Source organism: Carcharhinus amblyrhynchos, chromosome 12 (genome assembly GCF_965287045.1).
Source record: "Carcharhinus amblyrhynchos chromosome 12, sCarAmb.v2.hapA, whole genome shotgun sequence".
Lineage (NCBI taxonomy): Eukaryota > Metazoa > Chordata > Chondrichthyes > Carcharhiniformes > Carcharhinidae > Carcharhinus > Carcharhinus amblyrhynchos.
Genome location: NC_137335.1, coordinates 79,805,600 through 79,830,290, shown reverse-complemented (window position 1 = coordinate 79,830,290; position 24,691 = coordinate 79,805,600). Strand labels below are relative to the sequence as shown.

At 42.9% G+C, this 24,691-nt stretch overlaps 1 protein-coding gene across 1 annotated transcript in view; it reads right to left on the bottom strand.

Moving 5' to 3' along the window:
- The window catches only part of wdr27 (WD repeat domain 27), a 394,966-nt gene that overhangs the window by 363,827 nt on the left and 6,448 nt on the right, over positions 1-24,691 (bottom strand). The window contains exons 3-11 of the mRNA XM_080199853.1: positions 22,954-23,095; positions 20,130-20,254; positions 18,217-18,330; positions 9,956-10,007; positions 9,768-9,838; positions 7,705-7,828; positions 6,008-6,176; positions 3,738-3,841; positions 3,452-3,516 (exon numbers count right to left, since the gene is read on the bottom strand). Coding sequence (XP_080055979.1) covers positions 3,452-3,516; positions 3,738-3,841; positions 6,008-6,176; positions 7,705-7,828; positions 9,768-9,838; positions 9,956-10,007; positions 18,217-18,330; positions 20,130-20,254; positions 22,954-23,095 — 966 coding nt within the window. The remainder of the gene's footprint in view (positions 1-3,451; positions 3,517-3,737; positions 3,842-6,007; positions 6,177-7,704; positions 7,829-9,767; positions 9,839-9,955; positions 10,008-18,216; positions 18,331-20,129; positions 20,255-22,953; positions 23,096-24,691) is intronic.

Here is a 24,691-nt window from a genome sequence, read left to right as displayed (position 1 = left end):
GACAGCAGTGGGAAGTTATGTGTGGAACCGGAAGAGATTGGAGAGGCATTGAACCAATATTTCTCTTCGGTATTCACGCAGCGAGACATAAATGTAGCTGTGGAGAACACTGGGTTACAGGGTTGTAAACTGGACAGTATTGCAGTTGATAAGGAGGATGTGCTAGATATTCTTGAGGGTTTGAAAATAGATAAGTCCCCTGGGCCGGATGGGATTTACCCTAGGATTCTCTGGGAGGCAAGAGAGGCGATTGCAGAGCCTCTGGCTCTGATCTTCAGGTCGTCGTTGGTCACAGGTATAGTGCCAGAGGATTGGAGGATAGCGAATGTTGTCCCATTGTTTAAGAAGGGGAACAGAGACTTCCCCGGGAATTATAGACCGGTGAGTCTTACTTCTGTTGTGGGTAAAGTTTTAGAAAAAATTATTAGGGATAGGATTTATAGTTATTTAGAGAGTAATGAATTGATTGGAGATAGTCAGCACGGTTTTGTGAAGGGCAGGTCGTGCCTTACTAACCTTATTGAGTTTTTTGAGAAAGTGACCAAAGAGGTGGATGGGGGTAAGGCAGTTGACGTGGTATATATGGACTTTAGTAAGGCGTTTGATAAGGTTCACCATGGAAGGCTTCTGCAGAAAATGCAGATGTATGGGATTGGGGGTGATTTAGTTAATTGGATCAGGAATTGGCTAGCAGATAGGAAGCAGAGGGTGGTGGTTGATGGAAAGCATTCGTCATGGAGTTTGGTTACAAGTGGTGTGCCTCAGGGATCTGTTTTGGGGCCACTGCTGTTTGTAATTTTTATAAATGATCTGGATGAGGGTACAGTTGGGTGGATCAGTAAATTTGCTGATGACACCAAAGTCGGAGGAGTGGTAGATAGTGAAGAGGGGTGTCATAGTTTACAGAGAGACTTGGACAAGTTGCAGAGCTGGGCTGAGAGGTGGCAGATGGAGTTTAATGCAGAAAAGTGTGAGGTAATTCACTTTGGCAGGAATAACAGATGTGTAGAGTATAGGGCTAACGGTAGGACTCTGAACAGTGTTGATGAACAGAGGGATCTAGGTGTATGTGTACATAGATCCCTGAAAGTTGGGAATCAAGTAGATAAGGTAGTTAGGAAGGCATACGGTGTCTTGGCGTTTATTGGTAGGGGGATTGAATTTAGGAGCCGCAATGTCATGTTGCAACTGTACAAAACTCTGGTGCGTCCGCACTTGGAGTATTGCGTGCAGTTCTGGTCCCCACATTATAGGAAGGATGTGGAGGCATTGGAGAGGGTGCAGAGGAGATTTACCAGGATGTTGCCTGGTATGGAGGGAAGGTCCTATGAGGAGAGACTGAGGGATTTGGGGTTGTTTTCGTTAGAAAGAAGGCGGCTAAGAGGGGACCTTATTGAAACATATAAGATGATTACAGGTTTAGATAGGGTGGACGGTGATAGCCTTTTTCCTCGGATGGAGAAAGCTAGCACGAGGGGGCATAGCTTTAAATTAAGGGGTGGTAGATATAGGACGGATGTCAGAGGTAGGTTCTTTACTCAGAGGGTGGTGAGCGATTGGAATGTCCTGCCTGCTGCAGTTGTAGATGTGCCTAGTTTGGGGGCGTTTAAGAGATCCGTGGATAGGTTTATGGATGGAAAGGGATTGGTTTAGGTTAGAGGGTCATTGCTTTTTTAATTGGTCGGCGCAACATCGTGGGCCGAAGGGCCTGTTCTGCGCTGTAATGTTCTATGTTCTCCATTATATTCCCAGCCTCTGACCTGTTCTTCTAACCATAGTATTTATATGGCTAGTCCAGTTCAGTTTCTGGTCAATGGTAACCCCTAGGATGTTGATTGTAGGGGATTCAGTGATGGTAATGCCAATGACCGCCAAGGTTGGTTAAGTTGTCTCTTGTTGGAGGTGATTATTGCCTGGCTCTTGGGTGGCTTGAATGTTACTTGCCACATATCAGCCCAAGCCTGGATATTGTCCAGGTCTTGTTAAATGTCATATAAGAAATTATCCTCTCTTATTCCTAACATACGGAACAGGCAATACTTGTTCTCTTGGTAGTCCATGAATGGAGGACTGTTCCTGGTCTGCTTTATAAAGTTTATTTTCAACATAACCAGGTCAGTTACTGTTTTTTTGTATGATAGTCTCTTGCACATTTTTGGGCCTTTATGTGACCTTTAGCTGACATAATTCTACAAATATTGCTCTTCTTTTGTGAGGAATACACAGCTTGGATTTAGTGGAGTCAAAACAACTTAAGGGCCATTCAAAAATGACGCGTGGAACACAATTCCAGGATTCTTGTCACCACCACCCCCATTCTTGGCACCCCCAATCTTCACTAGTACGCAAGTGGGTAGGACTCTGCACCCTACATTCCTGACTTGGCAGGCTCCAATGCAGCTATAGGCATTTCCTAGCCCTCACAACATTTGTGAATTTGGGCCTGCTTCTCCATGCCTCAACCCCACCGGGTCACTCATCCCCATGGCCGACAACACTTTGTTTCAGGATGGGCCTGACTCCATAACCACCCCTGCCCCATCAACCCTGCCCAAACCTCTGAACCAAAGACTGTGTGTATCAAGGCACTTTTTACTAAAGTCCTCCCTCTGTTTTTTTAAGCTAGGCTTTACCTTTCACCTGTTGGATCGCCCAACACCAACCACTGTCACTGTTCTACATTGGCTCCCAGTCTGGTAACACTTCACAGTTAAAATTTCACCCTTATTTTCCATTAGCTCCCACCTTCCCTATCTCTATAATCTTCTTCAGCCACACAACACCCCAATAATTTTGTATTTCCCCAACAATGGTTTCCTTGATCTCTTTCAGGCAACAACTGGCGGACATATCATCAACTGCCTTGAACCTAGCACTGGAATTCCTTCCCCAATCCTCTCCATCTCTCTCTTCTTTTTTAAGACGCTCCTTAAAAACTATCCTTTTGACAAAATATTTGATCATCCGTTTTAATATCTCCCAGTGTTGTTCAATTATTGTCAATGATTATGCTCCTGTGAATGCTTGGGGTGTTTTAATTATGTTAACAGAGATATATCACTGCAAGTTGTTCCTGTTATAATGGAGTCAGAGAGAGGGTCACTGAGAGAAAATCAGGTTCCATCACTCCACAGGGTCACTTACCAAGTTCCAACCAACAGCATTACTGCACCGACATATTATTTATCTTTATTGGGAATACAGTAGAAATTCTGTGCACATGTAGCTGGATTAAGAAGCAGTTAGAATACATACAACCTTAAAAATAGTGGCCAGAATTCTCCAATGTTGCATGCCCCCTGCCAGAGAGAAGGGAGAATTTGACACTCAGCCAAATCTCCATTCACAACAGCGGGACCGGGAAACCCCAGCCCTGGGCGAGGTTGTAGACTTCCAGCCAGTATATTTTGTTCATTTCCTGTTGAAGAGGCATTTAATCATTTTCTCTCACCTTGTTAGTGCTTCTATTTCCAATTGCACAAGATCCAGCTGTCTGAATGCTTAACCCAAGATGATCTGAAAAAATATATTTTAGGTTAACATATGAGATTTTTAGGCATCTTTATGCAAACAATGTAATATGAAATAAGACAAATTATTTCAGTAAAACTGCAAGTGGTTAAGTATTTTAAATTAACTAAACCAACAGGAATTAAATGATTAAGATAGAATCACAAAGACTAAGATTTGAATGGACAATGTGCATTAATAAGATGCAAACATGATGTACGAATTACCTTCAAATTGTACAGTAGCATCGATTTCGCCAGTGGCCAGATTAATATTGAATAGGCCATTTATTGTCCCTACCCATAGGCTGCTACAGCCTTCTGGTGTAATACTGAAAGAGAAAGCATACAATAACATAAACAATCAAACATATCCAAACATAACAGCAAAAATCATAGAATTGATTAATGATAAAAGCACCAGTGGCCAACAATAATCTCGATTATGTAGAAGTGATCATTCCTGTACCAAAATATTTTGAGATTGTGGTGACTGTCTGACAGTAGACATACTCTGTGGTCGGTGGTAAAGTGACTCACCGCTGACCACAAAGAAAACTGCCCACAAAGATGTCGCAGTCTATATGAAGTGGATTCGCTCTTTTCCAGTTTCAGTTTGGCACACAGTTAGAAGAATCTCCAGGCATGCAGCCGCCGTGTTGTTATCAAATAGTTTAGATAGCCAATCACACTGAAATATTCTCTCAGGCAGCAAACCAGAATGAAAAATAAACATTGAATCTCTTCATTTTATTTTTTTAATTAAATAGTGGGAACATATACATATGATTATGATAGCAGGTTAGGGTAGAAGCTAGAATATAATACCAAACTCTAAAAACAATTATTAAAATGGTGGAATTTCTTATCGTATGAATACATTTTACATTCAACAAATATAAAATTATTCTTTCAGAGCTGGTGAACATGTTTAACAGCAATTAGAAATTCAGTACACTGTTATAAATCCAGGTACACACCAATCAACAAGGTATGACTTTGTCAAGAGTTCTTTCGGCAAGGCCAATGGTGCAACAATGTAAGTTCTTTGCTCACTCATTGGCTTCTAATTGATACCTTTCTGGCAGGGCATCACAACTACACAGACACAGAGTGTACAGTCACTGACAACAACTTTTGCATTTCCTCATTTAACAGCACATTTGCAGCTCAGAAAGGTGCTATCCATTTCAGAGAAGCTGATGGTTTTGCCATCATTACTACTTCAAAATGTGAAAGACGTGCTGCTTAGGTGCATTGCCCATGTTAAATTCTCCCTCAGTGTGCTGGAATGTGGCAACTGGGGGATTTTCACAGTAACTTCATTGCAGTGTTAACATAAGCATACTGGTAACACAGAACATAACACAGTAGAGGCCCTTCAGCCCTCAAGGTTGTGCCGAGCTATGTCTGAACCCAAGATCAAGCTATCCCACTCCCTATCAGTCTGATGTGCTCCATGTGCCTATCCAATAACCGCATGAAAGTTCCTAGTGTCCGGCTCCACCATCACAGCAGGCAGTGCATTCCACGCCCCAACCACTCTCTGGGTAAAGAATTTACCTCAGACATCCCTCCTATATCTCCCACCATGAACCTTATAGTTATGCCCCCGAGGATGCTACATCCACCCAAGGAAATAGTCTCTGCACATCGACTCTATCTATCCCCCTCATCATCTTATAAACTTCTATTAAGTCGCCTCTCATCCTCCTCTGCTCTAAAAAGCCCCAGTTCCCTCAACCTTTCCACTTAAGATCTACCCTCCAAACCAGCCAGCACCCTGGTAAATCTCCTTAGCACCCTCTCCAATGCTTCCACATCCTTCTTTTAGTGAGGTGACCAGAACTGCACACAATATTCCAAATGTGGTCTCACCAAGATCCTGTATAGTTGCAGCATAAAATAACAGTATTAAATAAACCTTTTTTTAAAAATCCTGCCCATGATTCTTTGCGATTAGGTTCATGCCCTAGTTACCTGATTGACTGAGTGTCTAAAAGATGAAATAACCAGTTATAAATCAATAAAAATAAATAGTTTTATTTCTCATTCATTCATGTTGCTTTTATAGAAAAACAATTAATCAGATATTAGTTACCTTCCAGCTGTCACAACAGTTGCAGATTGATAACCCATCAAAAAATAGACAAAGAGGCAACCAAAAGTCCAAATCCATCTCCAAGTAACTTTCCCACTTGGACTTTTATCCCAAGACTCACAACCTTATCTTTCACTAACCTCTTTTTCATAAATTCCTAAATTTCCACTCTGTGAAAAACTTCTCTTATCTGCCACGCTCCACACATTCTCACTTGTTCCCCAATCTCATTTTGCCACTGACTCACTGCCCTGTCTTAAGTTGGCATTGCAAAAAGGCCTCCCTTCATTGGTCTGTGAGTATGGATAAGGGTGAAGTGTAAAGGTATTAAGGCAATACTTTCTTCTTCAAACCTGCATCCATTTGCAATTTTAATGAGAAAATAAAAAATACATACCTTGAATCCTTTTTCAGTAAACTACTTAATAAATATCCACAATGAGACATTCTGAGGATTGGAAGCTCAAAGCATGCAAGTGATCCACCTTCCAAATCATTCCCATTGAGATAGGGTGAAGAATAGTGCAGATTCTTACAATTACCCAGACTGTTTCTACAGTTAACATCTGTAAACAGAAAAATGATTAACAATACATCAACAAAAGGCATAAAATGTGAATTATAAAAGTTGGATAACAGAGACATATTCAAAAAAATGGACACAGCCTGTCTTGGAATTATTAGGAGGGGTTCCCAAAAATCAAGTCAAGAGGTGGGTCTTAAAGAAAGAGATGGAGGTTGAAAGGCAGTAGATTAAAGGGAGTGAAATCCAGAATATGTGGCTGATCAACCGCAAGCGTAGCCAATAATGGTAGAGCAATCAAAGAAAGATGCACAAGTCAGTGGAATAGAGACTTCAGGAGCTGTTATAAGAATCAAGGAAGCTACTAAGATGGGGACAGGAAAAGGCCTAAAGGGATTTAAAAATGAGGATGAGAATTGTAAATTTGTAATGTTGGGGTACTAGGTAGACTGGTGTAATAGATGAAGGGGACCTGCAGCAGAATATTGGCACCAGAGTTTCCAATGAGCTTCAGTTGTGGAAGGTCAAGGATGGGAGAACATATTGGAATGGTGAAGTCTAGAGGTGACAAAAGTATAGATAACAGTTGTGGCAACTGGACCAGAAATGTGGCTTGGAAACTCAGTTGAGGATTGGATGGCTGACAAATAGCCTTGCAAGAGGCTGAGGAGAGGACGACAGAGGTGACGGATGGGTAGAGCTGGGAATATCTGTGGCTTTTTGGATGATGCCATCAAGGGGATACACATGGATGAGGAAACCAAAAATAGATCTGTGGAGACTGCAGGGATAATCGTACAGGTCGTTAAGTCACTGTTGGAGATGTCTGGATACAATCAGATAACACAAAGTGGAACTAGATGATGGTAGCTCCACTGAGCTGGACAATACAAAAAAGTGTTGGCAAATGATAGTGTGTTGAATCATGTCAAAGAACCCAGAGAGGTCAATGAGGGATAATTAACCAGTTGCAGTCACACAGGACATCATTTATTATTTTCTTTTTTCACTACCCCTGAGTATTGACAATAACTTGAAGTTACCAGAACAATCAAAAACCCTCTAACCCGATTATTTTCTGTGCAGATTATTTAAGTGACTCATTTAAGTAATAGGTGCCAGAATGGAGATCTTATATTGTCCACAAATGAAGCACTTGTCTTCAATGAATTTAATCTGCCACCTTTCTGCACAATATCCAAATACATGCAAATTATTCTGTGGCATAACACCCTCACTATTTCAGTAGCATTTGCAGGTTTAGTTACTGTGCTTGTGACACAGCTCAGATCACTGACAAAGGTATTCTTCTTGTTCAGCTAGCATTCACGATTATTCCAGGGTCACTGAACCTTATCTTATACAATGATTTCACTACAGGGAAGGGCGAAGGGGCAGGCCCCATGTCTAACACAGCTGGAATGGTAATCGAACCCTATACTGTTGGCATTATTCTGAATCACTCAGTAGCTGTCTAGCCAACTGAGCTAACCAGGCCCTCCATAAAGATATGAAATAAAGCAATAATACTGAAATGAGTGAGGTTAAAATAATTGAATCTAGTTCAGTACCTGAATTCTCCGATAATCTGACTTTCTGCTGGATTTTGCTGTAGTATTTCTGCTGTTCTTTCTGCAGATCAATGTGCAGCACACGACGACACTGCTGGTTATCCAATAAAGTAAAAACGTCTAACTGCATGAAGCAATTTAAGATTAATTAACAAAACATAAATTATGAACAGAAATGAACAGATTGACAACCTTTAGCTGTAGTTATTACACAAATAAGTGTCTGCCCCGTATATTGTTCATAAATCAACTGACTGGAAAAATTACGAGAGATAACCATCACTTTAAAAAATCTTTAAGGGAAAAACACTGTAACCAAACAGTGTGACATTTAGTACAATTTACAAAATGGAAAGATTAAATAATTTCATGATGAAACATCAAATTTTCATTGCGCGATCCTTGACCTGGGGACCCTCACACCAGCACGCGTTCCCTCCAAGCCCTTACATCCAGGAAAGCCCTCTACCCCATGAAAATGGCTGAGACCACTCCCCCAACCCCGAGGTTGGTGCTCAGCAGCTCACCTCCAAGCTCCCCATCACTACTGCTGCATCAGACCACACTTTTAAGGTGCAGTACTAATTGGCGCCAGCATGACGTCTTGCTGGAGAGATGGGAAGCATTCGGGAGGTTGGGGGGGAACGACTGTATTCCAAACTCATTAATGATACTGAAATCTAGTCAAATTCATGTTAATAAGCTTCGCGATCATTTTGGGCATGAAGTGGTTCGCACCATTAAAAAGGCACCAGGGAAGATAGCAAAGCATATCGCACCAGGGCAAATTGGATTTTTAGCATTGCACACTATTTTCCCAGTTCGCCATGGTGACTAATGGGGATGGCAAGGTGGTAAAATCCCGCCCATTGTGTATTCATGAAATTATAATGTCATGATTTGTCTTCCAGTTATACATTTTCTGGTATAGTCAGAATCCAAGTTGGTTTCTGGGTCAAGTCCATTGACATGTTCTGACGATTGATTATTTTCATGCATTCCTATAGCTTTTCATTGGGAATTTATTTAAATACCTTGCCTCTCTTTGATTGGCACACTCCCTACCTGTTCCATTGAGATTTGTTGCAGTTTAAATATGAAATTTGAGCTGAATTAGTAACAAAAATAATATGTACTTGACATATAAGGTGTGGTGCCTAGGTGCGATATTTGAAATCATAAAATTATAGAATCCCTACAGTACAGAAGGAGGCCAATTGACCCATCGAGTCTATACTGACCACAGTCCTACCCAGGCCCTTTTCCCATAACCCTCAGTTACCCTGCTAACCCCCTTGACGTTAAGGCCAATTCAGTATGGCTAATCAACATAACCCACACATCTTTCACACTGTGGGAGGAAACCAGAGCACCTGGAGGAAACCCATGCAGACACAGGGAGAATGTGCAAACTCCACACAGACAGTGGCCCGAGGTTGGAATTGAATCTGGGTCCCTAGCACTGTGAGGCAACAATGCTAACCACTGTGCCATCATGACACGCAATGTAACAGGAGCAAATAGGATTATTGGATAGACATAAATAGGCAGATAAATAGAGGAATGCAACAAAGTTCCAGGTGAAATTAAAGATCAAAAACTAATTTGATGAGGCCTAGTGCACATACAAATGCATCTGATAGCAGAACCTTTTCTTAATTGAAATAACATCACTCCACCAGCTCAAAGCTGAAAATCTTTTGCTATCTTTTCTCCAATCATTTAGGAATTTTGCACAAAGATATGGGGCGGCACGGTGGTACAGTGGTTAGCACTGCTGCCTCACAGCTACAGAGACCCAGGTTTGATTCCCAACTTGGGTCACTGTCTGTGTGGAGTTTGCATGCTCTCCCCATGTCTGCGTTGGTTTCCGTTGGGCGCTCCAGTTTCCTCCCACAGTCCGAAAAACGTGCTGGTTAGGTGCATTGGCCATGCTAAATACTCCCTCAGTGTACCCGAACAAGCGCCGGAGTGTGGTGACTAGGGGATTTTCACGATAACTTCATTGCAGTGTTAATGTAAGCCTACTCATGACACTTTAACTTTTTTAACTCCTGCTCTACCTGTCCATTAGCAGATCCAGTGATAAACTGATTCACTCTGTTGTCCATGCATAAGCTTAACAGAGGGGAACCTAAATAAAAATGAAATATAGAGTTTATGTCAGGATTTCTATCATCAGACATACAGCTTAAAAATGATTACAACACTTTCACTAATGGGAGATTTATTATGACTCATGCAAACTTACCTGATAAAACTGCTGACTGACACAGCAATGCATTACTGGTGAGATCCCAAACCTTATATTAAAAAAAAAGAGAAATTCATTGCTACAGAATAAAGTTTGTCATGTCGTCAATGTATTATAAATTTCAAAGTCAAGGAGTTTTTTAAATGATATGTGTCTTATTAGAAACTTCCAAAGGTCTTTGATTATGCACCTCATCTTTTAAGTTCCAGGCCCCAAGAGGGCATTGGTGACTATGACTGTCCATTGAATTAGTCCATGGTTACATTTGGCAAAGTGTTGTAGTGGTTTATTGTTGCCTTCTGCTATATACCTGTACAGAAAACACTCCTTCTCTTTACCACCTGCCATCAGGAGTACTGGAAGGAATTATTGGTTGAGAATCAACCTGTTCTGCCACAACAGAAATGCTCCTTCTGCGACCATCAAATCTTGAAGTATGGACTTGAACCTGGAGTTTCTGGGACACTGCCACTGCGCCACAAGACGTACAGATTCTACACCATTATTCCTAATGCATTCATGCTCCAAACCCTGTGCAATTCAAGCAGGGCGCCAGAATGGCAAGGCCTTAGAACAAAACTACTTTTGTCCTCAAACCTCGTCATCCTAATTTAGGCACCTGTAAGTCAAGTATGATAGTCACCTGTCAAGGGCTAATTAATTTCAGCCAATGCCAAGGCTCACAATTAGGCCAGGTGGTCCAGAGTGTCACAAGTGGGCGATGGAGTGCTGGCAGCTGTCTGAAGGTCAATCTGGGGACCTTGCTTTTGTATATCAATTTATTACACACACAAACTATGAGGGAACAATTGTTTTTGCTGCTGTGTGTAGCCACATACATAGACATGGGCCACAATTCTCCGGAATGAAAACTAACTGTAGCCGCCAGTGGGAAAACAGAAGTGTTTCCTGATAGTTGGCAGAATTTGTCAGGTGGGATTCAACCACCCTTGTGGGATTAAAGATCCCCAACAGGCAAGCTCGGCTTCTCAGAGATTGGAGGCCATCTTTAAAATGGCATCCCGGTCTCAGAGTTAAGTGGCAACCCCCTACTCCTCCCCTCCTCCCACAGAAATGGCAACACCCTGTGGACCAAGGGAGAACCCCCAACCCTTCAGCTACGCCCTCCCACCTATAAATGTAACTGTCAGCGCACCCATATCACACGGACATGAAAGTGACCCAAAGCACCTTCCCCTCGCAATAGTCAAAGGCCTCACCCCCAACTCACCATCCTTACAAGAGAGACGCTCCAATATGGGCTCACTAAGATCTCTGTCCTTCATGCCCCCTTTAAACCCTGCCCCAGAGGCCCATCCCTTGACACTGTCAATGCCAGGATGTCAGTGCAAGAGTGTGAGGGGACATTGTGGGGGAGTGACATCAGGCTTCACTGTGAAAAGAAAAGTCAGCCAAGGTATTCAGAACAGAAAACAAGTCTGTTTGTTAAAAAACTGCAGTTAGAAACAGCAGCTGCTGACACAAGTAGGCACTTGAGATCAAAGAGAAAGCATGTTTTAAAAAGGCATGGTTAAAAAAGAGAAAGCACTTCAGATTTAATCGACTGTGATGGGAAACAAAAACATAGAAAGCCACTGCCTACTGTGAAATAATGTGAACTTGTCAATCAGGAGGCTGGTTAAAGATACTGAAGGGTGAAATTGTATGTAAACAAACTATTTCAAAGCATTTAGTGTTCTCAAAATGGTTAGAGACTTGAAAAGAAACAACAGTGTTAAGAGAATAGGGTCAGACTGAACAGATGTGGTGAACAGAGAAAGTACTTGAGGCTTACAGGCACGTGAACAGATTCTATCAACAATGAACTATTTATTCTGCTCTGGAGCTGTCAATCAAACCCTTTCAAACTGATCAGGCAGCACCTGTTGTTCATCTGGCAGAAGAGATACGTCAGTTGCAAGCAATAAAAGAACTAACTTCAGAAAGTAAATCAAAGAAAAAGATTTAATAAAGAAACTTCATTACTCCAATGTTTGAGGCCAGACCTTGGGCCAAACAAGCTCTCGCAATTCCCATCTGCTTCTTATTTGTACTGGGTCAGCTCGTCAGCTGACCACCACATCATTTTGCCATTGGTTACATTGTCTACTGGGTCAGCTGACCCTCACTGCATAGTACCATTGGTTACATTATAACAGATCCAATGTCATCATTGGTTACATTATAACAGCTGTGGCTCATTCGAGCTACAGAGAAAAATCCCCTTGTGAAATTGACATCTCCTGTCAATCACAGTACTTAAAAATGGTCTGGTCACAGGGTGGCTTCCGTAAGAAAGCAAGGGAATTTTCCCTAGTGAAACTGACATCTCATGTCAATCAGTCATTCAAGGGTGTCTGGTCACAAGACTTCTGAAATGAACTCAGGGCAATCCCTTCTGTAGAATGGAGTGCTGCTGTGATTGTGAAGGCTTCCAGGTGTTGAGGGGCTGTAGATTTTAATGTGACCAGGGCGTTTCAAAGGTTTTACAGAACACAGATAATAATGAAGATCTTTAACAAAATGGTGTCTGAAACCACCATCCTGAGTGTGATCACCAGGTGTTCCAGGGCAACAAGACCAGCCATAAGACCATCATCGCAAGTGAGACCCCCGAGGTCAAGCCCTTCCCCCAACCTCCCTCTAACCACCCCCCCCCCCAGGTTGCTCGAACAACACCCATCCAACCGTAGCCTGGCACCCTTGAAGGCTGTACTTACCTCCTTGGCCCATTCCAAACTCTCCCTCCCCCCCAACCCTTCTTAGAGTCCACGGTGCCTGTCAGGGCCTGTACTATTTGGCACCTGCAGAACTTCTGTCAGTGGGGGGGGCGGTTGGTGCATCTCGGAAGGGTGCCGAATAAGGTTTTTAACCTGCTAATGGCATTTAAATCTATTTTAAACAATTGACATCGGGTTATCGCCCTCTCTGGCTGAGAACCTGATATTTTGGTGCCTAGAGGGCCAGGAGACTGGGAATAGGATTGACACCCAGCAGGAATTCTGATTTTGTCCTCTCACCAATTCAACAGGCCATCAGGATTCCAGATTGGGGCTAGCAGGCATGCAAAATCCTGGTCATGGTCCTGACTTAAGAATATAACATAAAAACTAGGAGCAGGAGTAGACAATTCAGCCTCTCAGACCTGCTCCGCCATCAATGCAATCGTGGCTGATCTCAATTCAGCCTCAACTCCACTTTCTTGTTCATTCTCCTTAACCCTTTGGCCCATTACTAATTAAAAATCTGCCTATTTCCCTCTTAAATTTACTCAATGTCCCGGCATCCACCATACTTTGGGGTAGTAAATTCAACAGATTCACCACCCTTTGAGAAAAGTAATTTCTCCTAATCTTTGTTTTAAATCTGCTGCCCCTTATCCTAAAACTATGATCTCTTATTCTAGATTGCCCCACAAAAGGAAGCAGAAGAGGCTAATGAAGCAGAGGTTATAGCATAATTTAACTGGTAATAGGAAATAAATGAAAAAGTGGGAAACAACGTGTAATTCAAGTAAACAGGAGCAATTAAGGAGACAATTGGCAAGATGTGAGTTCTGGTTTATATTTAGTTATAAAATGGTAGAAATAATAAAAGAAAAGGCAGAGGTGTAGAGGTCGATCTGTGAAGAGTCTGGTTCACTCTTAGAAGCTGAAAAATGTACAACAAAACAGTTATTATTGCGACAATTGGCTGCTGGACAAATGGCCAATCGTTGGTTTGGGAAGAAAACTGATTCATAGAATAGAAGAGCAGGGATGTACTGTTGAGGTTATATAAGATCATAGAACCCGACACAGTGCAGAAAGAGGCCCTTCGGCCCATCGAGTCTGCACCTAACACAATAACAATAACAATAAGGCTCCGGTCAGACTCCATTTGGAGTACAGTGAGCAGTTTTGGGCCCCATACCTAAGGAAGAATGTGCTGGCCTTGGAGAGGGTCCAGAGGAGGTTCACTAGAATGAATTCAGGAATGAAGGGTTTGTCATATGTGGAGCAGTTAAGGAGTCTGGGGCTATAGAACATAGAACATAGAACATAGAACATTACAGCGCGGAACAGGCCCTTCGGCCCACAATGTTGCGCCGACCAGTCTTATTTTTAAAAAAAAAACATTGACCCACTAATCTAAACCACTCCTTTTTCGTCCATAAACCTATCCACCAATCTCTTAAACGCCCCCAAACTAGGCGCATTTACAACTGCAGCAGGCAGGGCATTCCAGTCCCTCACCACCCTCTGGGTAAAGAACCTGCCCCTGACATCCGTCCTATAACTACCCCCCCTTAATTTAAAGCTATGCCCCCTCGTGCTAGATTTCTCCATCCGAGGAAACAGGCTATCACCATCCACCCTATCTAAACCTCTAATCATCTTATATGTTTCTATAAGATCCCCTCTTAGCCGCCTTCTTTCCAGTGAAAACAACCCCAAATCCCTCAGTCTCTCCTCATAGGACCTCCCCTGCATACCAGGCAACATCCTGGTAAACCTCCTCTGCACCCTCTCCAAAGCCTCCACATCCTTCCTGTAATGTGGGGACCAGAACTGCACACAGTACTCCAAGTGCGGCCGCACCAGAGTTGTGTACAGTTGCAACATGACGCTGCGACTCCTAAATTCAATCCCCCTACCAATAAACGCCAAGACACCGTATGCCTTCTTAACAACCTCATCTACTTGATTCCCAACTTTCAGGGATCTATGTACACATACACCTAGATCCCTCTGCTCCTCCACTCTATTCAAAGTCCTCCCGTTAGCCCTATACTCAACACATCTGTTATTCCTACCGAAATGGATTACCTCACACTTCTCCGCATTAAACTCCATCCGCCACCTCGCGGCCCAGCTCTGCAACCTGTCCAAGTCACCCTGCAAACTTCGACACCCTTCCTCACAATCTACCACACCTCCGACTTTGGTGTCATCAGCAAACTTACTAATCCACCCAACTATACCCTCATCCAGATCATTAATAAAGATTACGAACAGCAGTGGCCCCAAAACAGATCCCTGAGGCACACCACTCGTAACCGAACTCCATGATGAATAATTACCATCAACCACCACCCTCTGTCTCCTATCTGCTAACCAATTCCTGATCCAAGTACCTAAATTACCACCAATCCCATACATCTGCATTTTCTGCAGAAGCATACCATGGTGAACCTTATCAAACGCCTTACTAAAATCCATATATACCACATCTACTGCCTTACCCCTATCCACCTCTTTGGTCACCTTCTCAAAGAACTCAATAAGGTTAGTAAGGCACGACCTTCCCGCTACAAAACCATGCTGACTATCTCTAATCAATTCATTACTCTCCAAATAACTATAAATCCTATCCCTAATAATTCTTTCTAAAACCTTGCCCACTACAGAAGTAAGACTCACTGGTCTATAATTCCCAGGGAAGTCTCTGCTCCCCTTCTTAAACAATGGGACAACATTCGCTGTCCTCCAATCATCCGGTACTATACCAGAGACCAACGACGACCTGAAGATCAGAGCCAGTGGCTCTGCAATCACCTCTCTTGCCTCCCATAGAATCCTAGGGTAAATCCCGTCAGGACCAGGGGACTTATCTATTTTCAACCCTTCTAGAATATCCAACACATCCTCTGTATCAACTACAATACTTTCTATTTTACACCCCTTCACCCCAGTGACCTCCTCAGCTACATTCATATCGTCCTGTGTGAACACCGAAGAGAAATAATGGTTCAATGCCTCTCCAATCTCTTCCGGTTCCACACACAACTTCCCCCTACTGTCTGTAACTGGCCCTAATCTTGCCCTGACCAACCTTCTATTCTTGACATACCTATAGAACGCCTTAGGATTCTCCTTAATCCTATCAGCCAAAGTTATCTCATGCCCTCTTCTAGCCCTTCTTAACTCCCTCTTCAACTCCCTCCTAGCCAATCTAAAGCTTTCTACTGCACTACCCGAGCCCTCAAGCCTCATCCGAACATAAGCCTCCTTCTTCTTCCTAACCAACAAATCAACTTTTTTCGTGCACCACGGTTCCCTAGCCCTACCAATTCCTCCTTGCCTGACAGGGACATACCTATCACAGACCCACAGTAGCTGCTCCTTGAACAAACTCCACATTTCAGACGTTCCTAGTCCCTGTAATCTCCTAGTCCAACCAATGCTTCCTAATTCTCTCCTAATGGCCTCATAGTTACCCTTCCCCCAGCTAAAACTACTGACCCGAGGTTCATGCCTATCCCTTTCCATCACTAAGGTGAACGTAACCGAATTGTGGTCACTATCACCAAAAAGCACACCAACTTCCAAGTCTAGCACCTGGTCTGGCTCATTTCCCAGCACCAAGTCCAATATAGCCTCACCTCTAGTTGGCCTATCTACATATTGAGTTAAAAAACCTTCCTGCACACTTTGAACAAAAACTGACCCCACTAACGAGCTAGAGCTATAGCTATTCCAATCAATGTTAGTAAAGTTAAAATCCCCCATAACAATTACCCTATTACTTTCACTCCTAACCAGGATCGTCTCTGCAATCCTTTCCTCAACCTCTCTAGAACTTTTTGGAGGTCTATAAAAGACTCCCAACAGGGTGACCTCTCCTCTCCTATTTCTAATTTCTGCCCATACTACCTCAACAGACAAATCCTCATTAAACTTCCTCTCTGACACTATGATATAGTCCTTGACCAATAATGCTACTCCACCCCCCCTTCTACCTCCTTCTCTACTCCGACTAAAGCACTTGTACCCTGGCACCTGCAACATCCATTCCTGACCCTGCTCTATCCACGTCTCTGAAATGGCCACAACATCAAAGTCCCAGGTACTGGTCCACGCTGCAAGTTCATCCACCTTATTGCGAATACTCCTCGCGTTAAAGTATATACATTTCAAACCTCGCTCCGCCCCACCCTCACAATGCCGTGCAATGCCATCCTCTTCTATGCCCCCCTCACTTTCACCCCCTCTACCCAGGATCCCACCCCCCCTCTGAATCAGTTTAAACCACTCCGCATAGCCTTCACAAATTTACCCCCCAGGATATTTGTTCCCCTCTGGTTCAGATGTATACCATCACTCTTATAGAGATCCCATCTTCCCCAGAATGAGCCCCAATTGCTCAAGTAATTAAACCCCTCCCTCCTGCACCATCCCCTCAGCCACAAGTTCAAACTTTCCCTCTCCCTATTCCTCTCTAAACTATCCCGTGGCACAGGCAAGAGTCCAGAGATAACCACTCTGTTTGACTTGGCCTTTAGTTTCCATCCCAACTCCATGAAACTCTGCTTAATATCCCCTTCCCTTAGCCTCCCTATGTCATGTGTCCCCACATGAATTATAACTTGGGGTTGATCACCCTCTCCCCTAAGAGTCTTGAATATCCTCTCTGACACATCCCGGACCCCAGCCCCTGGTAGGCAACACACCAGCCCTGAATCCCTACCCTTACTACCAACTCTCCTATCCGTCCCTTTAACTGTAGAGTCCCCAATCACGAGGCCCAATCTCTTGCATCCCCTAGACACCTGAGCTTTTACAATAGGCTCACCCCCAGAGTCCTGCTCCCTCTGGCTATCCCCAGTTGATGCTTCCTCAACTGTAGCCTCCAGGACCGAAAACCTATTTTGGAGGGGAACAGCCCCAGGGGATTCTCCTCCCACATGCTTCTTTCCCCTCCTCTTGACATTGACCCAAGACTGATTACTAGGAGTGACTATTTCCTTAAAACTCCTATCAATGTCTCTCTCAGCCTCACGAATTACGCGAATATACTCAACAGAGTTTAGAAGGATAAGGTGGCATCTAATTGAAACTTAAAGAATACCGAGAAGCCTAGATAGAGTGGATGTCGGGAGGATGTTTCCACTAGTGGGAGAGGCTAGAACCCAAGGTCACAGAGTGAAGAGGAGTTCCTTTAAAACTGAGTTGAGGAGGAACTACTTGAGACAGAGAGTGGTGAATCTGTCGAACTCATTGCCACAGTGGGCTGTGGAGGGCAGCTCACTGAGTGTCTTCAAGACAGAGATAGATAGGTTCTTGATCAATAAGTGGATCAAGGGTTATGAGAAGAAGGCAGAAGAATGGGAATGAGAATCATATCAGCCACGATTGAATGGCGGAGCAGACTCGATGGGCCAAATGGCCTAATTCTGCTCCTATGTCATCAGGATTGTAAGGATTGTGCTTAGAGATAATATTTTAGAACCAAAGTAACAAAGTTACAAAAAATTTTAAAAATTGCAACCTCCATACCTTAAAAGTCCGATCTTCAGAAATTGATACAAGTATATTCACTTGCCAAGGGTAAAATTCTGCAGCTGTTACCACACCAAGGTGACCTTCTAAGACAACCAAAATCTCCTCCTGCTAATAGAGTATTAAACACCTTTATAAGCAGGTCAGTTTTACACAAGTGTGAATTTCTCTTTTTATTGGTCTGTTACTTGATTGTTAACATTAGAAAGGTAAAGTTAACTTTAATTATGCTTAAGGCAAATAGATAAAATTTCCACTATTACTTTGTCGCGGTTAAAAAAACTGACATAGGCAGACTTTGAGGAGAGAAGTGTGAAGTGATACATTTTGTTCAGAATAATGAGGAGAGGCAACATAAAATAAAAGGATACAATTCAAAGAGGGGTACAGGAGCAGGGCAGGGCAGGCTGAAAAAGCAGACCATAGAAAGCATTCTTTCTGGTTGTATCACAGCTTGGTATGGCTCCTGCTCTACCCAAGACTGCAAGGAACTACAAAAGGTCATAAATGTAGCCCAATCCATCACACAGATCAGCTTCCTTTCCATTGACTCTACACTTCCCACTGCCTCAGCAGAGTAGCCAGCATAATTAAGGACACCACGCACCCCGGACATTCTCTCTTCCACCTTCTTCCCTCGGGAAAAAAATACAAAAGTTTGAAGTCACATACCAACCAACTCAAGAACTGCTTCTTCCCTGCTGCTGTCAGACTTTTGAATGGACTTACCTTGCATAAAGTTGATCTTTCTCTACACCCTGGCTATGACTGTAACATTACATTCTGCACTTCTCTATGAACGGTATGCTTTGTCTGCATAGCATGCAGGAAACAATACTTTTCACTGTATGTTAATACATGTGACAATAATAAATCGAGTCAAATCAAATAATAGGGCACAAGGAATCTTGAGTTTTACGAATGAGGCACAGATTACAAATCCAAGGGAGTCATGGTGAGCCTTGGTAATACAATCATTTGATCTCAGTTGTGGAAATCTGACACCATGCTTTAGGAAGGATGTGAAGGTTTCAGGAAGGGTGTAGAAAATATTTATAAGAATGACTCCAGGGATGAGGGACTTCAGTAACATAAATGGCTGGAAGAAGCCGGTGGTCTCCTTCAAAGAGAGAAGGTTGGGAGGAGATTTGATAGAGGTTTTCAAAATCGCAAGGGATCTAGAAGAGTAGATAGGGAGAAACTGTTCCCATTGGTGGAAGGATTGAGAATCAGAGGACACTGATTTAAGTTGTTTGGTAAAAGAACCAAAGGTAAACTGAAGAAAACTTTGGTTAGGATCTGGAATGCACTGCATGAGAGTGTGGAGGAGGCATGATCGATGGTGGATTTCAAAGAAGAATTTAATAATTATCTGAAGAGAAAAAATTTGAAGGGTTATAGGGAAAAAGCGGGAGAGTGGAACTAGCTGAGTTGGTTTTGCAAAGACGTGATAGAATATGGCCTCATTTCAAAACTATTTTATGGTTTGATGATTGAGTACAAAGTAAGCAAGGATGGATGATGCAGTGTTCTTCAACGTCATCTTCTCTCCATTTTGCACATTAATCATTCCTTCTCTCCTGCAAGACCTTTCCATTCACCTGCCCAACCTCAACTACTAAACACCTACCTGCTTGCTGGCAAGCCCCCAGTTTGGTGGCAACCAGCAATCTGTGACCTACTTCTCCCACCAGGCAGGCAGCTGCCACTTACCATTTATTTTAGGGAAGCAGCAGACCAGCAACATGCAGATGAGGCCCAGCATTTAAAACATCCTTGGTTTTAAATACAGGTCTGTGAACAAGCCTTCCCACCCTGGACCTTTCTAAGAGTTAAAATGGACTCCAACAATTCAGCACCATGAACCTCTAAAATTAGCTGAAGGATTATTATATTGTTTTGGAACTTACCTTACAGTTTAATACATAGATTTTGTCATCTGCACAAGCGGCCAGTGTTTGGTCATCTGGACTGAAGCATAAATATAACACCTTTCCCAGCAGAGTTCCCACAACTGTGCCTCTCGGGACAAAGCCTGTAAGTAGCAAGTTAAAAATTACAACCACACTCACTCAAAGGGCAGAATTCCCCTATTTTGAGACAAAGACTGGTGGCGGGTGGCTCTGGTGATGGCCCATCCCACTGACCAGAATAGTAGGATCCTGTATTAGATTCACTGTTTGGAACCTCATTAATTATGCACACACATGTTCCTCTTCAATTCTCCTGGTGGGCCACGAGCTGATTCATCTACCCCGCTCTCAGCCAATAGGTTCAAAGGTCTGGTGCCATATTTAAACACCAGTCCAGCCCACACATTTCATTCTCTCCAGCCCATCAATCTTCACCAGACCTTCCAACAGGTTTCGAACCCAGAGGCAAGAAACTCACACCTCAAGGAGAAGGCAGCATCAGCTATCAGTGCCAGGGTCCTTGAGACCCTTATTTGGGGAGTGCAGGCCCACTGTGCTGTACCCCAGGATAGGCTCAAAGGAGCACACCAGCTTCACCTCTCTGCCCTGGGTGGCTGTTGCCCAGAAAGTCAGTGCAACTGTTGCCCGCCCAGTGCAGGAAGCGGATAATGATCCACCCCGCCAGGGAATGTTCTTTCTTAGCTCCATCCATTATTAAATTCTCAGCATGGCATCATATATTCAAACGGCTACTCTCTTCATGGATCTCATGCATACCAGAGACACACATCAACACTCAAACTTTCAACAAGACTTTCGCAACACCACTATCTCATAGGTCTGCGCATGCAAGTGCCTTTCTCCCATTCACCTCCTACCTCAAATGGGATATCATAGAAAAGCTTCCTGGACCACTGAACTGCACAGAAACAGGCCCTATGGACCTAAATCCAATTGCCCCCCCGCCTTGTCTTTGCCTGCCCATTCCTACCACCCAACTCATCTCCTAACCCAAGTCAAACTTTGGCCCTTTGCTTCAATGGCTGCACAGGGCATGCAGTACTGTGCTATCCAAATAGACACTGATGTATGGAACCAGGGGCAAGGAGACCCCCTGTACTCTCCAACCCCAGGCACAGAACTGACCTGAGTTGGTGGTACAGGAGGGTCCATGGGTCCAGCAGCACAGTGATGGAGATGGAGGGCAGGAACCAGTCTGGCCCGGCAGGCTGCTGTCCAGCATGTAAGGAGAAGTGCAATGTTAGGTAGGCTTTGCATGTTGCACTCACCTCAAAATCTCTGGAGAACTGAGAGTCATCTTGTGCGTGCCAGTCTTCAATCAGGTTTCAGCCCAAAGCAATTTGTGACTCAATACTGAAAGGCCTGATGGCCCTGTTTTAATGAGCTTTCATGAAATGTAAATTCATGCAAATGGCCCTTGCATCACCTGCCAGCAGGAAGAGCAACCTGCCATTCACCTATCACTGGGAGATGGGATTTTATGCAAGCATGTTTCTGACTTTTTGCCTCCTGCCAGATTCACTGCACTTGCCCACCACTGAAAGAATTTCACCCAAAGATATCCAAACATAAAGCCAGGTTATTCATACTGACCAGTATTTATTTCTGAACACAATGAGCAGGAGGTACCTGACAAAGTGCCACACAGGAAAAACAATCTTCAAAAAAATTAAGGAACAGGTTAGCAGAATGGATCTGTCAGGGGATGAAGGGGAGCAACGGGATATGAAGGTTGAGAGAACTTCCTAGGAGCAATTGGAAATGAATAACACTGTTCCATATGGTTCTGTTTTGGTCGCCTTTTGCAATTGTGTAAATCAACGGTTTGGATCTAGGAAGAGAGGACGTGGCATGTTTAAATAGGAAACATGGATGGCTTCAGATCAGCCATGATCTTATTGAATGGCGGGGCAGGCTCGAAGGGCTAGATGGCCTACTCCTGCTCCTATTTCTTATGTTCTTATGTTCTTATAGTAAATTATTCTGAGAACCATTGCAAGCTGCAATGTGATGTTGATAGATGGTGGAATGGACAAAATGAAGGCAGATGATATTTAATATCATTAAATTTAGTCGCTGCATGTTGTAACATTTTAACGTCAGATGATTTCTTCTGTTCCAAATGTGACCAAAAGATAAGTGATTTTGATTTCACTGGAAATACCAATGAGAGGAAATCCCCCTGCATTTATTCATAACGTTGCTGCACATAAGAAGTCATTTTGTCTTTGTATGTTAATGTAAGACATGCAATAGCGAAATACTGCGTTCTCCTCTTCCTCCAGGTACCATGGGCGAAGGAGGCATTGGTAACCATGGATTTCCACTGGATTAGTCCACAGTTCTGCTTGGCAAAGCACTGGAGCAGTCTGCCATTGCTTTCTGCAGTATGACTCACCCAGAAACTCTCCCACTCTTTACCACCTGCCAAGTGACACAACCGGAAGGACTTGCAGCCTGATGAACAACCAGTTTGGCCATGTTGTGAATACACCTTCTGTGAATTATTGACCATAATGGAGATTAAAATAAGAGATGTTAATCAGGCTGCTGATTCACTATTATCCATTTTGCAACATCGCACAATCAACCCACCCTCCATCCACCCTTTTCTCATTATCTGGATTTTATGATACAATAACACCAACTTTTTCACTGTGTACGTAAAGAATAATTGTTCAGCCTTGGTACTTTAATCTTACCCAGAAATACTTCATTAAGTAAAACAGACAAGAAATGGGATATATCAAGAAACCTGACCAGTTTTTAATCACCGCATAATACTTAGAAAACTGTGTACCTTCTTCTTTACTCGTTCGACATGCTTCCACATCCCATATAATGATATAATCTTCAGCTGCAGAACACAGAAGCGTTGGTTCTTGGTAATTTCCAAATGCTAGTGCAGTAATTGATTGATGGTGGCCTTTTAATTGCAGGGACTATATAAAGTAAATGAATGGATCCATCAATAACTTCAGATTTATGCAAGAATACTGACTTGAAACACTTCATTCAGAATAGTGTACGATTAAAACAGCATTAATTAATAATTGTGGAAAGTTTCTGGATTATTAATTGCTGTTGAGCATTTGCTGTGTTAATTGCATGTGTAAGCGGAAGGTGTTACTCTAACTAGATTTGCAACTCATTGAGGTGATTTGGCACCTTGTTAGTGCCTTGTTTCGCAGTAGTATCACAAACTGCAATTTACTGTTTTAATTGAAGATTAAATGAATGTATATAACTTTGCTGGAGATACAAATTCACAACTTTTTTTTACAAGATGAATGAACATACTTGGCTTTTATATGTAAATAAGGCAGTGGGAATTTTGCACATTGGCCCAGAAGCTGTTCACCCTTTTTTTATTCATTCGTGGGGGACATGGGTGTCACTGGCTGAATGACGCCAGCAGTTATTGCCCAAACCTAGTTGCCCCTGGAAGGCAGTTGAGAGCCAACCATGTTGCTGTGGTTTATTGAATTCAAATTCCAGCAGCTGCTGTGGTAGCATTCAAATCCAGGTCCCCAGAACATTAGCTGAATGTCTGGATTAATAGTCTAGCGATAATACCACTAGGCCATCGCCTCCCCCCACAATGGCTGTGGGTTTGGGAACATCCCAAACATTTTTCAAGTCTCCACAGGAAAAATTCAAAAGCATCCAGGAGAAACTCTGGAATTTCAGCTACACTGATGTCAAATGACTGTTGGATGTGCTGTGATTAAGATTTTGGGCCTATCTATCTATGCTGGTCCTTTCCTGCCATAAATAAAAATGACTTTCTTGAACTGTTCATTGTTATGGAGGTGGAGCTGTGTAAATAGTTGGCAGAAGGCTTTTCCAGACATACCTTATGAAGATTTAGCACATTTCAATGTTTCATTCTAAAATCAGTTAAGAATGAATTTTCTCACAGGGAAATAATGTTATGTTACTTTTAGCGTCTGTCGCTTGCTAGTGCAGAGGTCAAGTCTTGATGGAAAGAGAGACATGTTGCCAAAGTTTTTCATCTTGGACTCATCAGGACCAATGCAAGAATTCCACATTTTAAGCAATACTAGCAATTTATACCACAAGAGAAAGGGTACTAATTGGTTGATTAGTCAACTAATCAGCACCTTTTTCTCCTCCATGAAAAAATATTGTGATTGTTTGAAAGTTGACATTCTTTCCTTTGTCCCAATGAATGAAAGATGTCAAATCTGGGCAACACATCTCTTTTTTTAGCTATTCCCATCCTGCAGTTATGCCGAAACTTAGAGGAATCAATGCCGTTTATTTATCTATGTTATCCAAGTGACTACCTTAAAATACCTGCATAGATACCCTTTTAGTCACCTCTTTCTGGGAGAAGGCCTAGTAGTATTATCGCTAGATGATTAATCCAGAAACTCATCTAATGTTCCGGGGATCCGGGTTCAAATCCCACCACACCTTCTTGCGGAATTTGAATTGAATAAAAAAAATCTGGACTTAAGAATCTACTGATGACCAGGAAACCATTGTCAATTGTCGGAAAAACCCATCTGGTT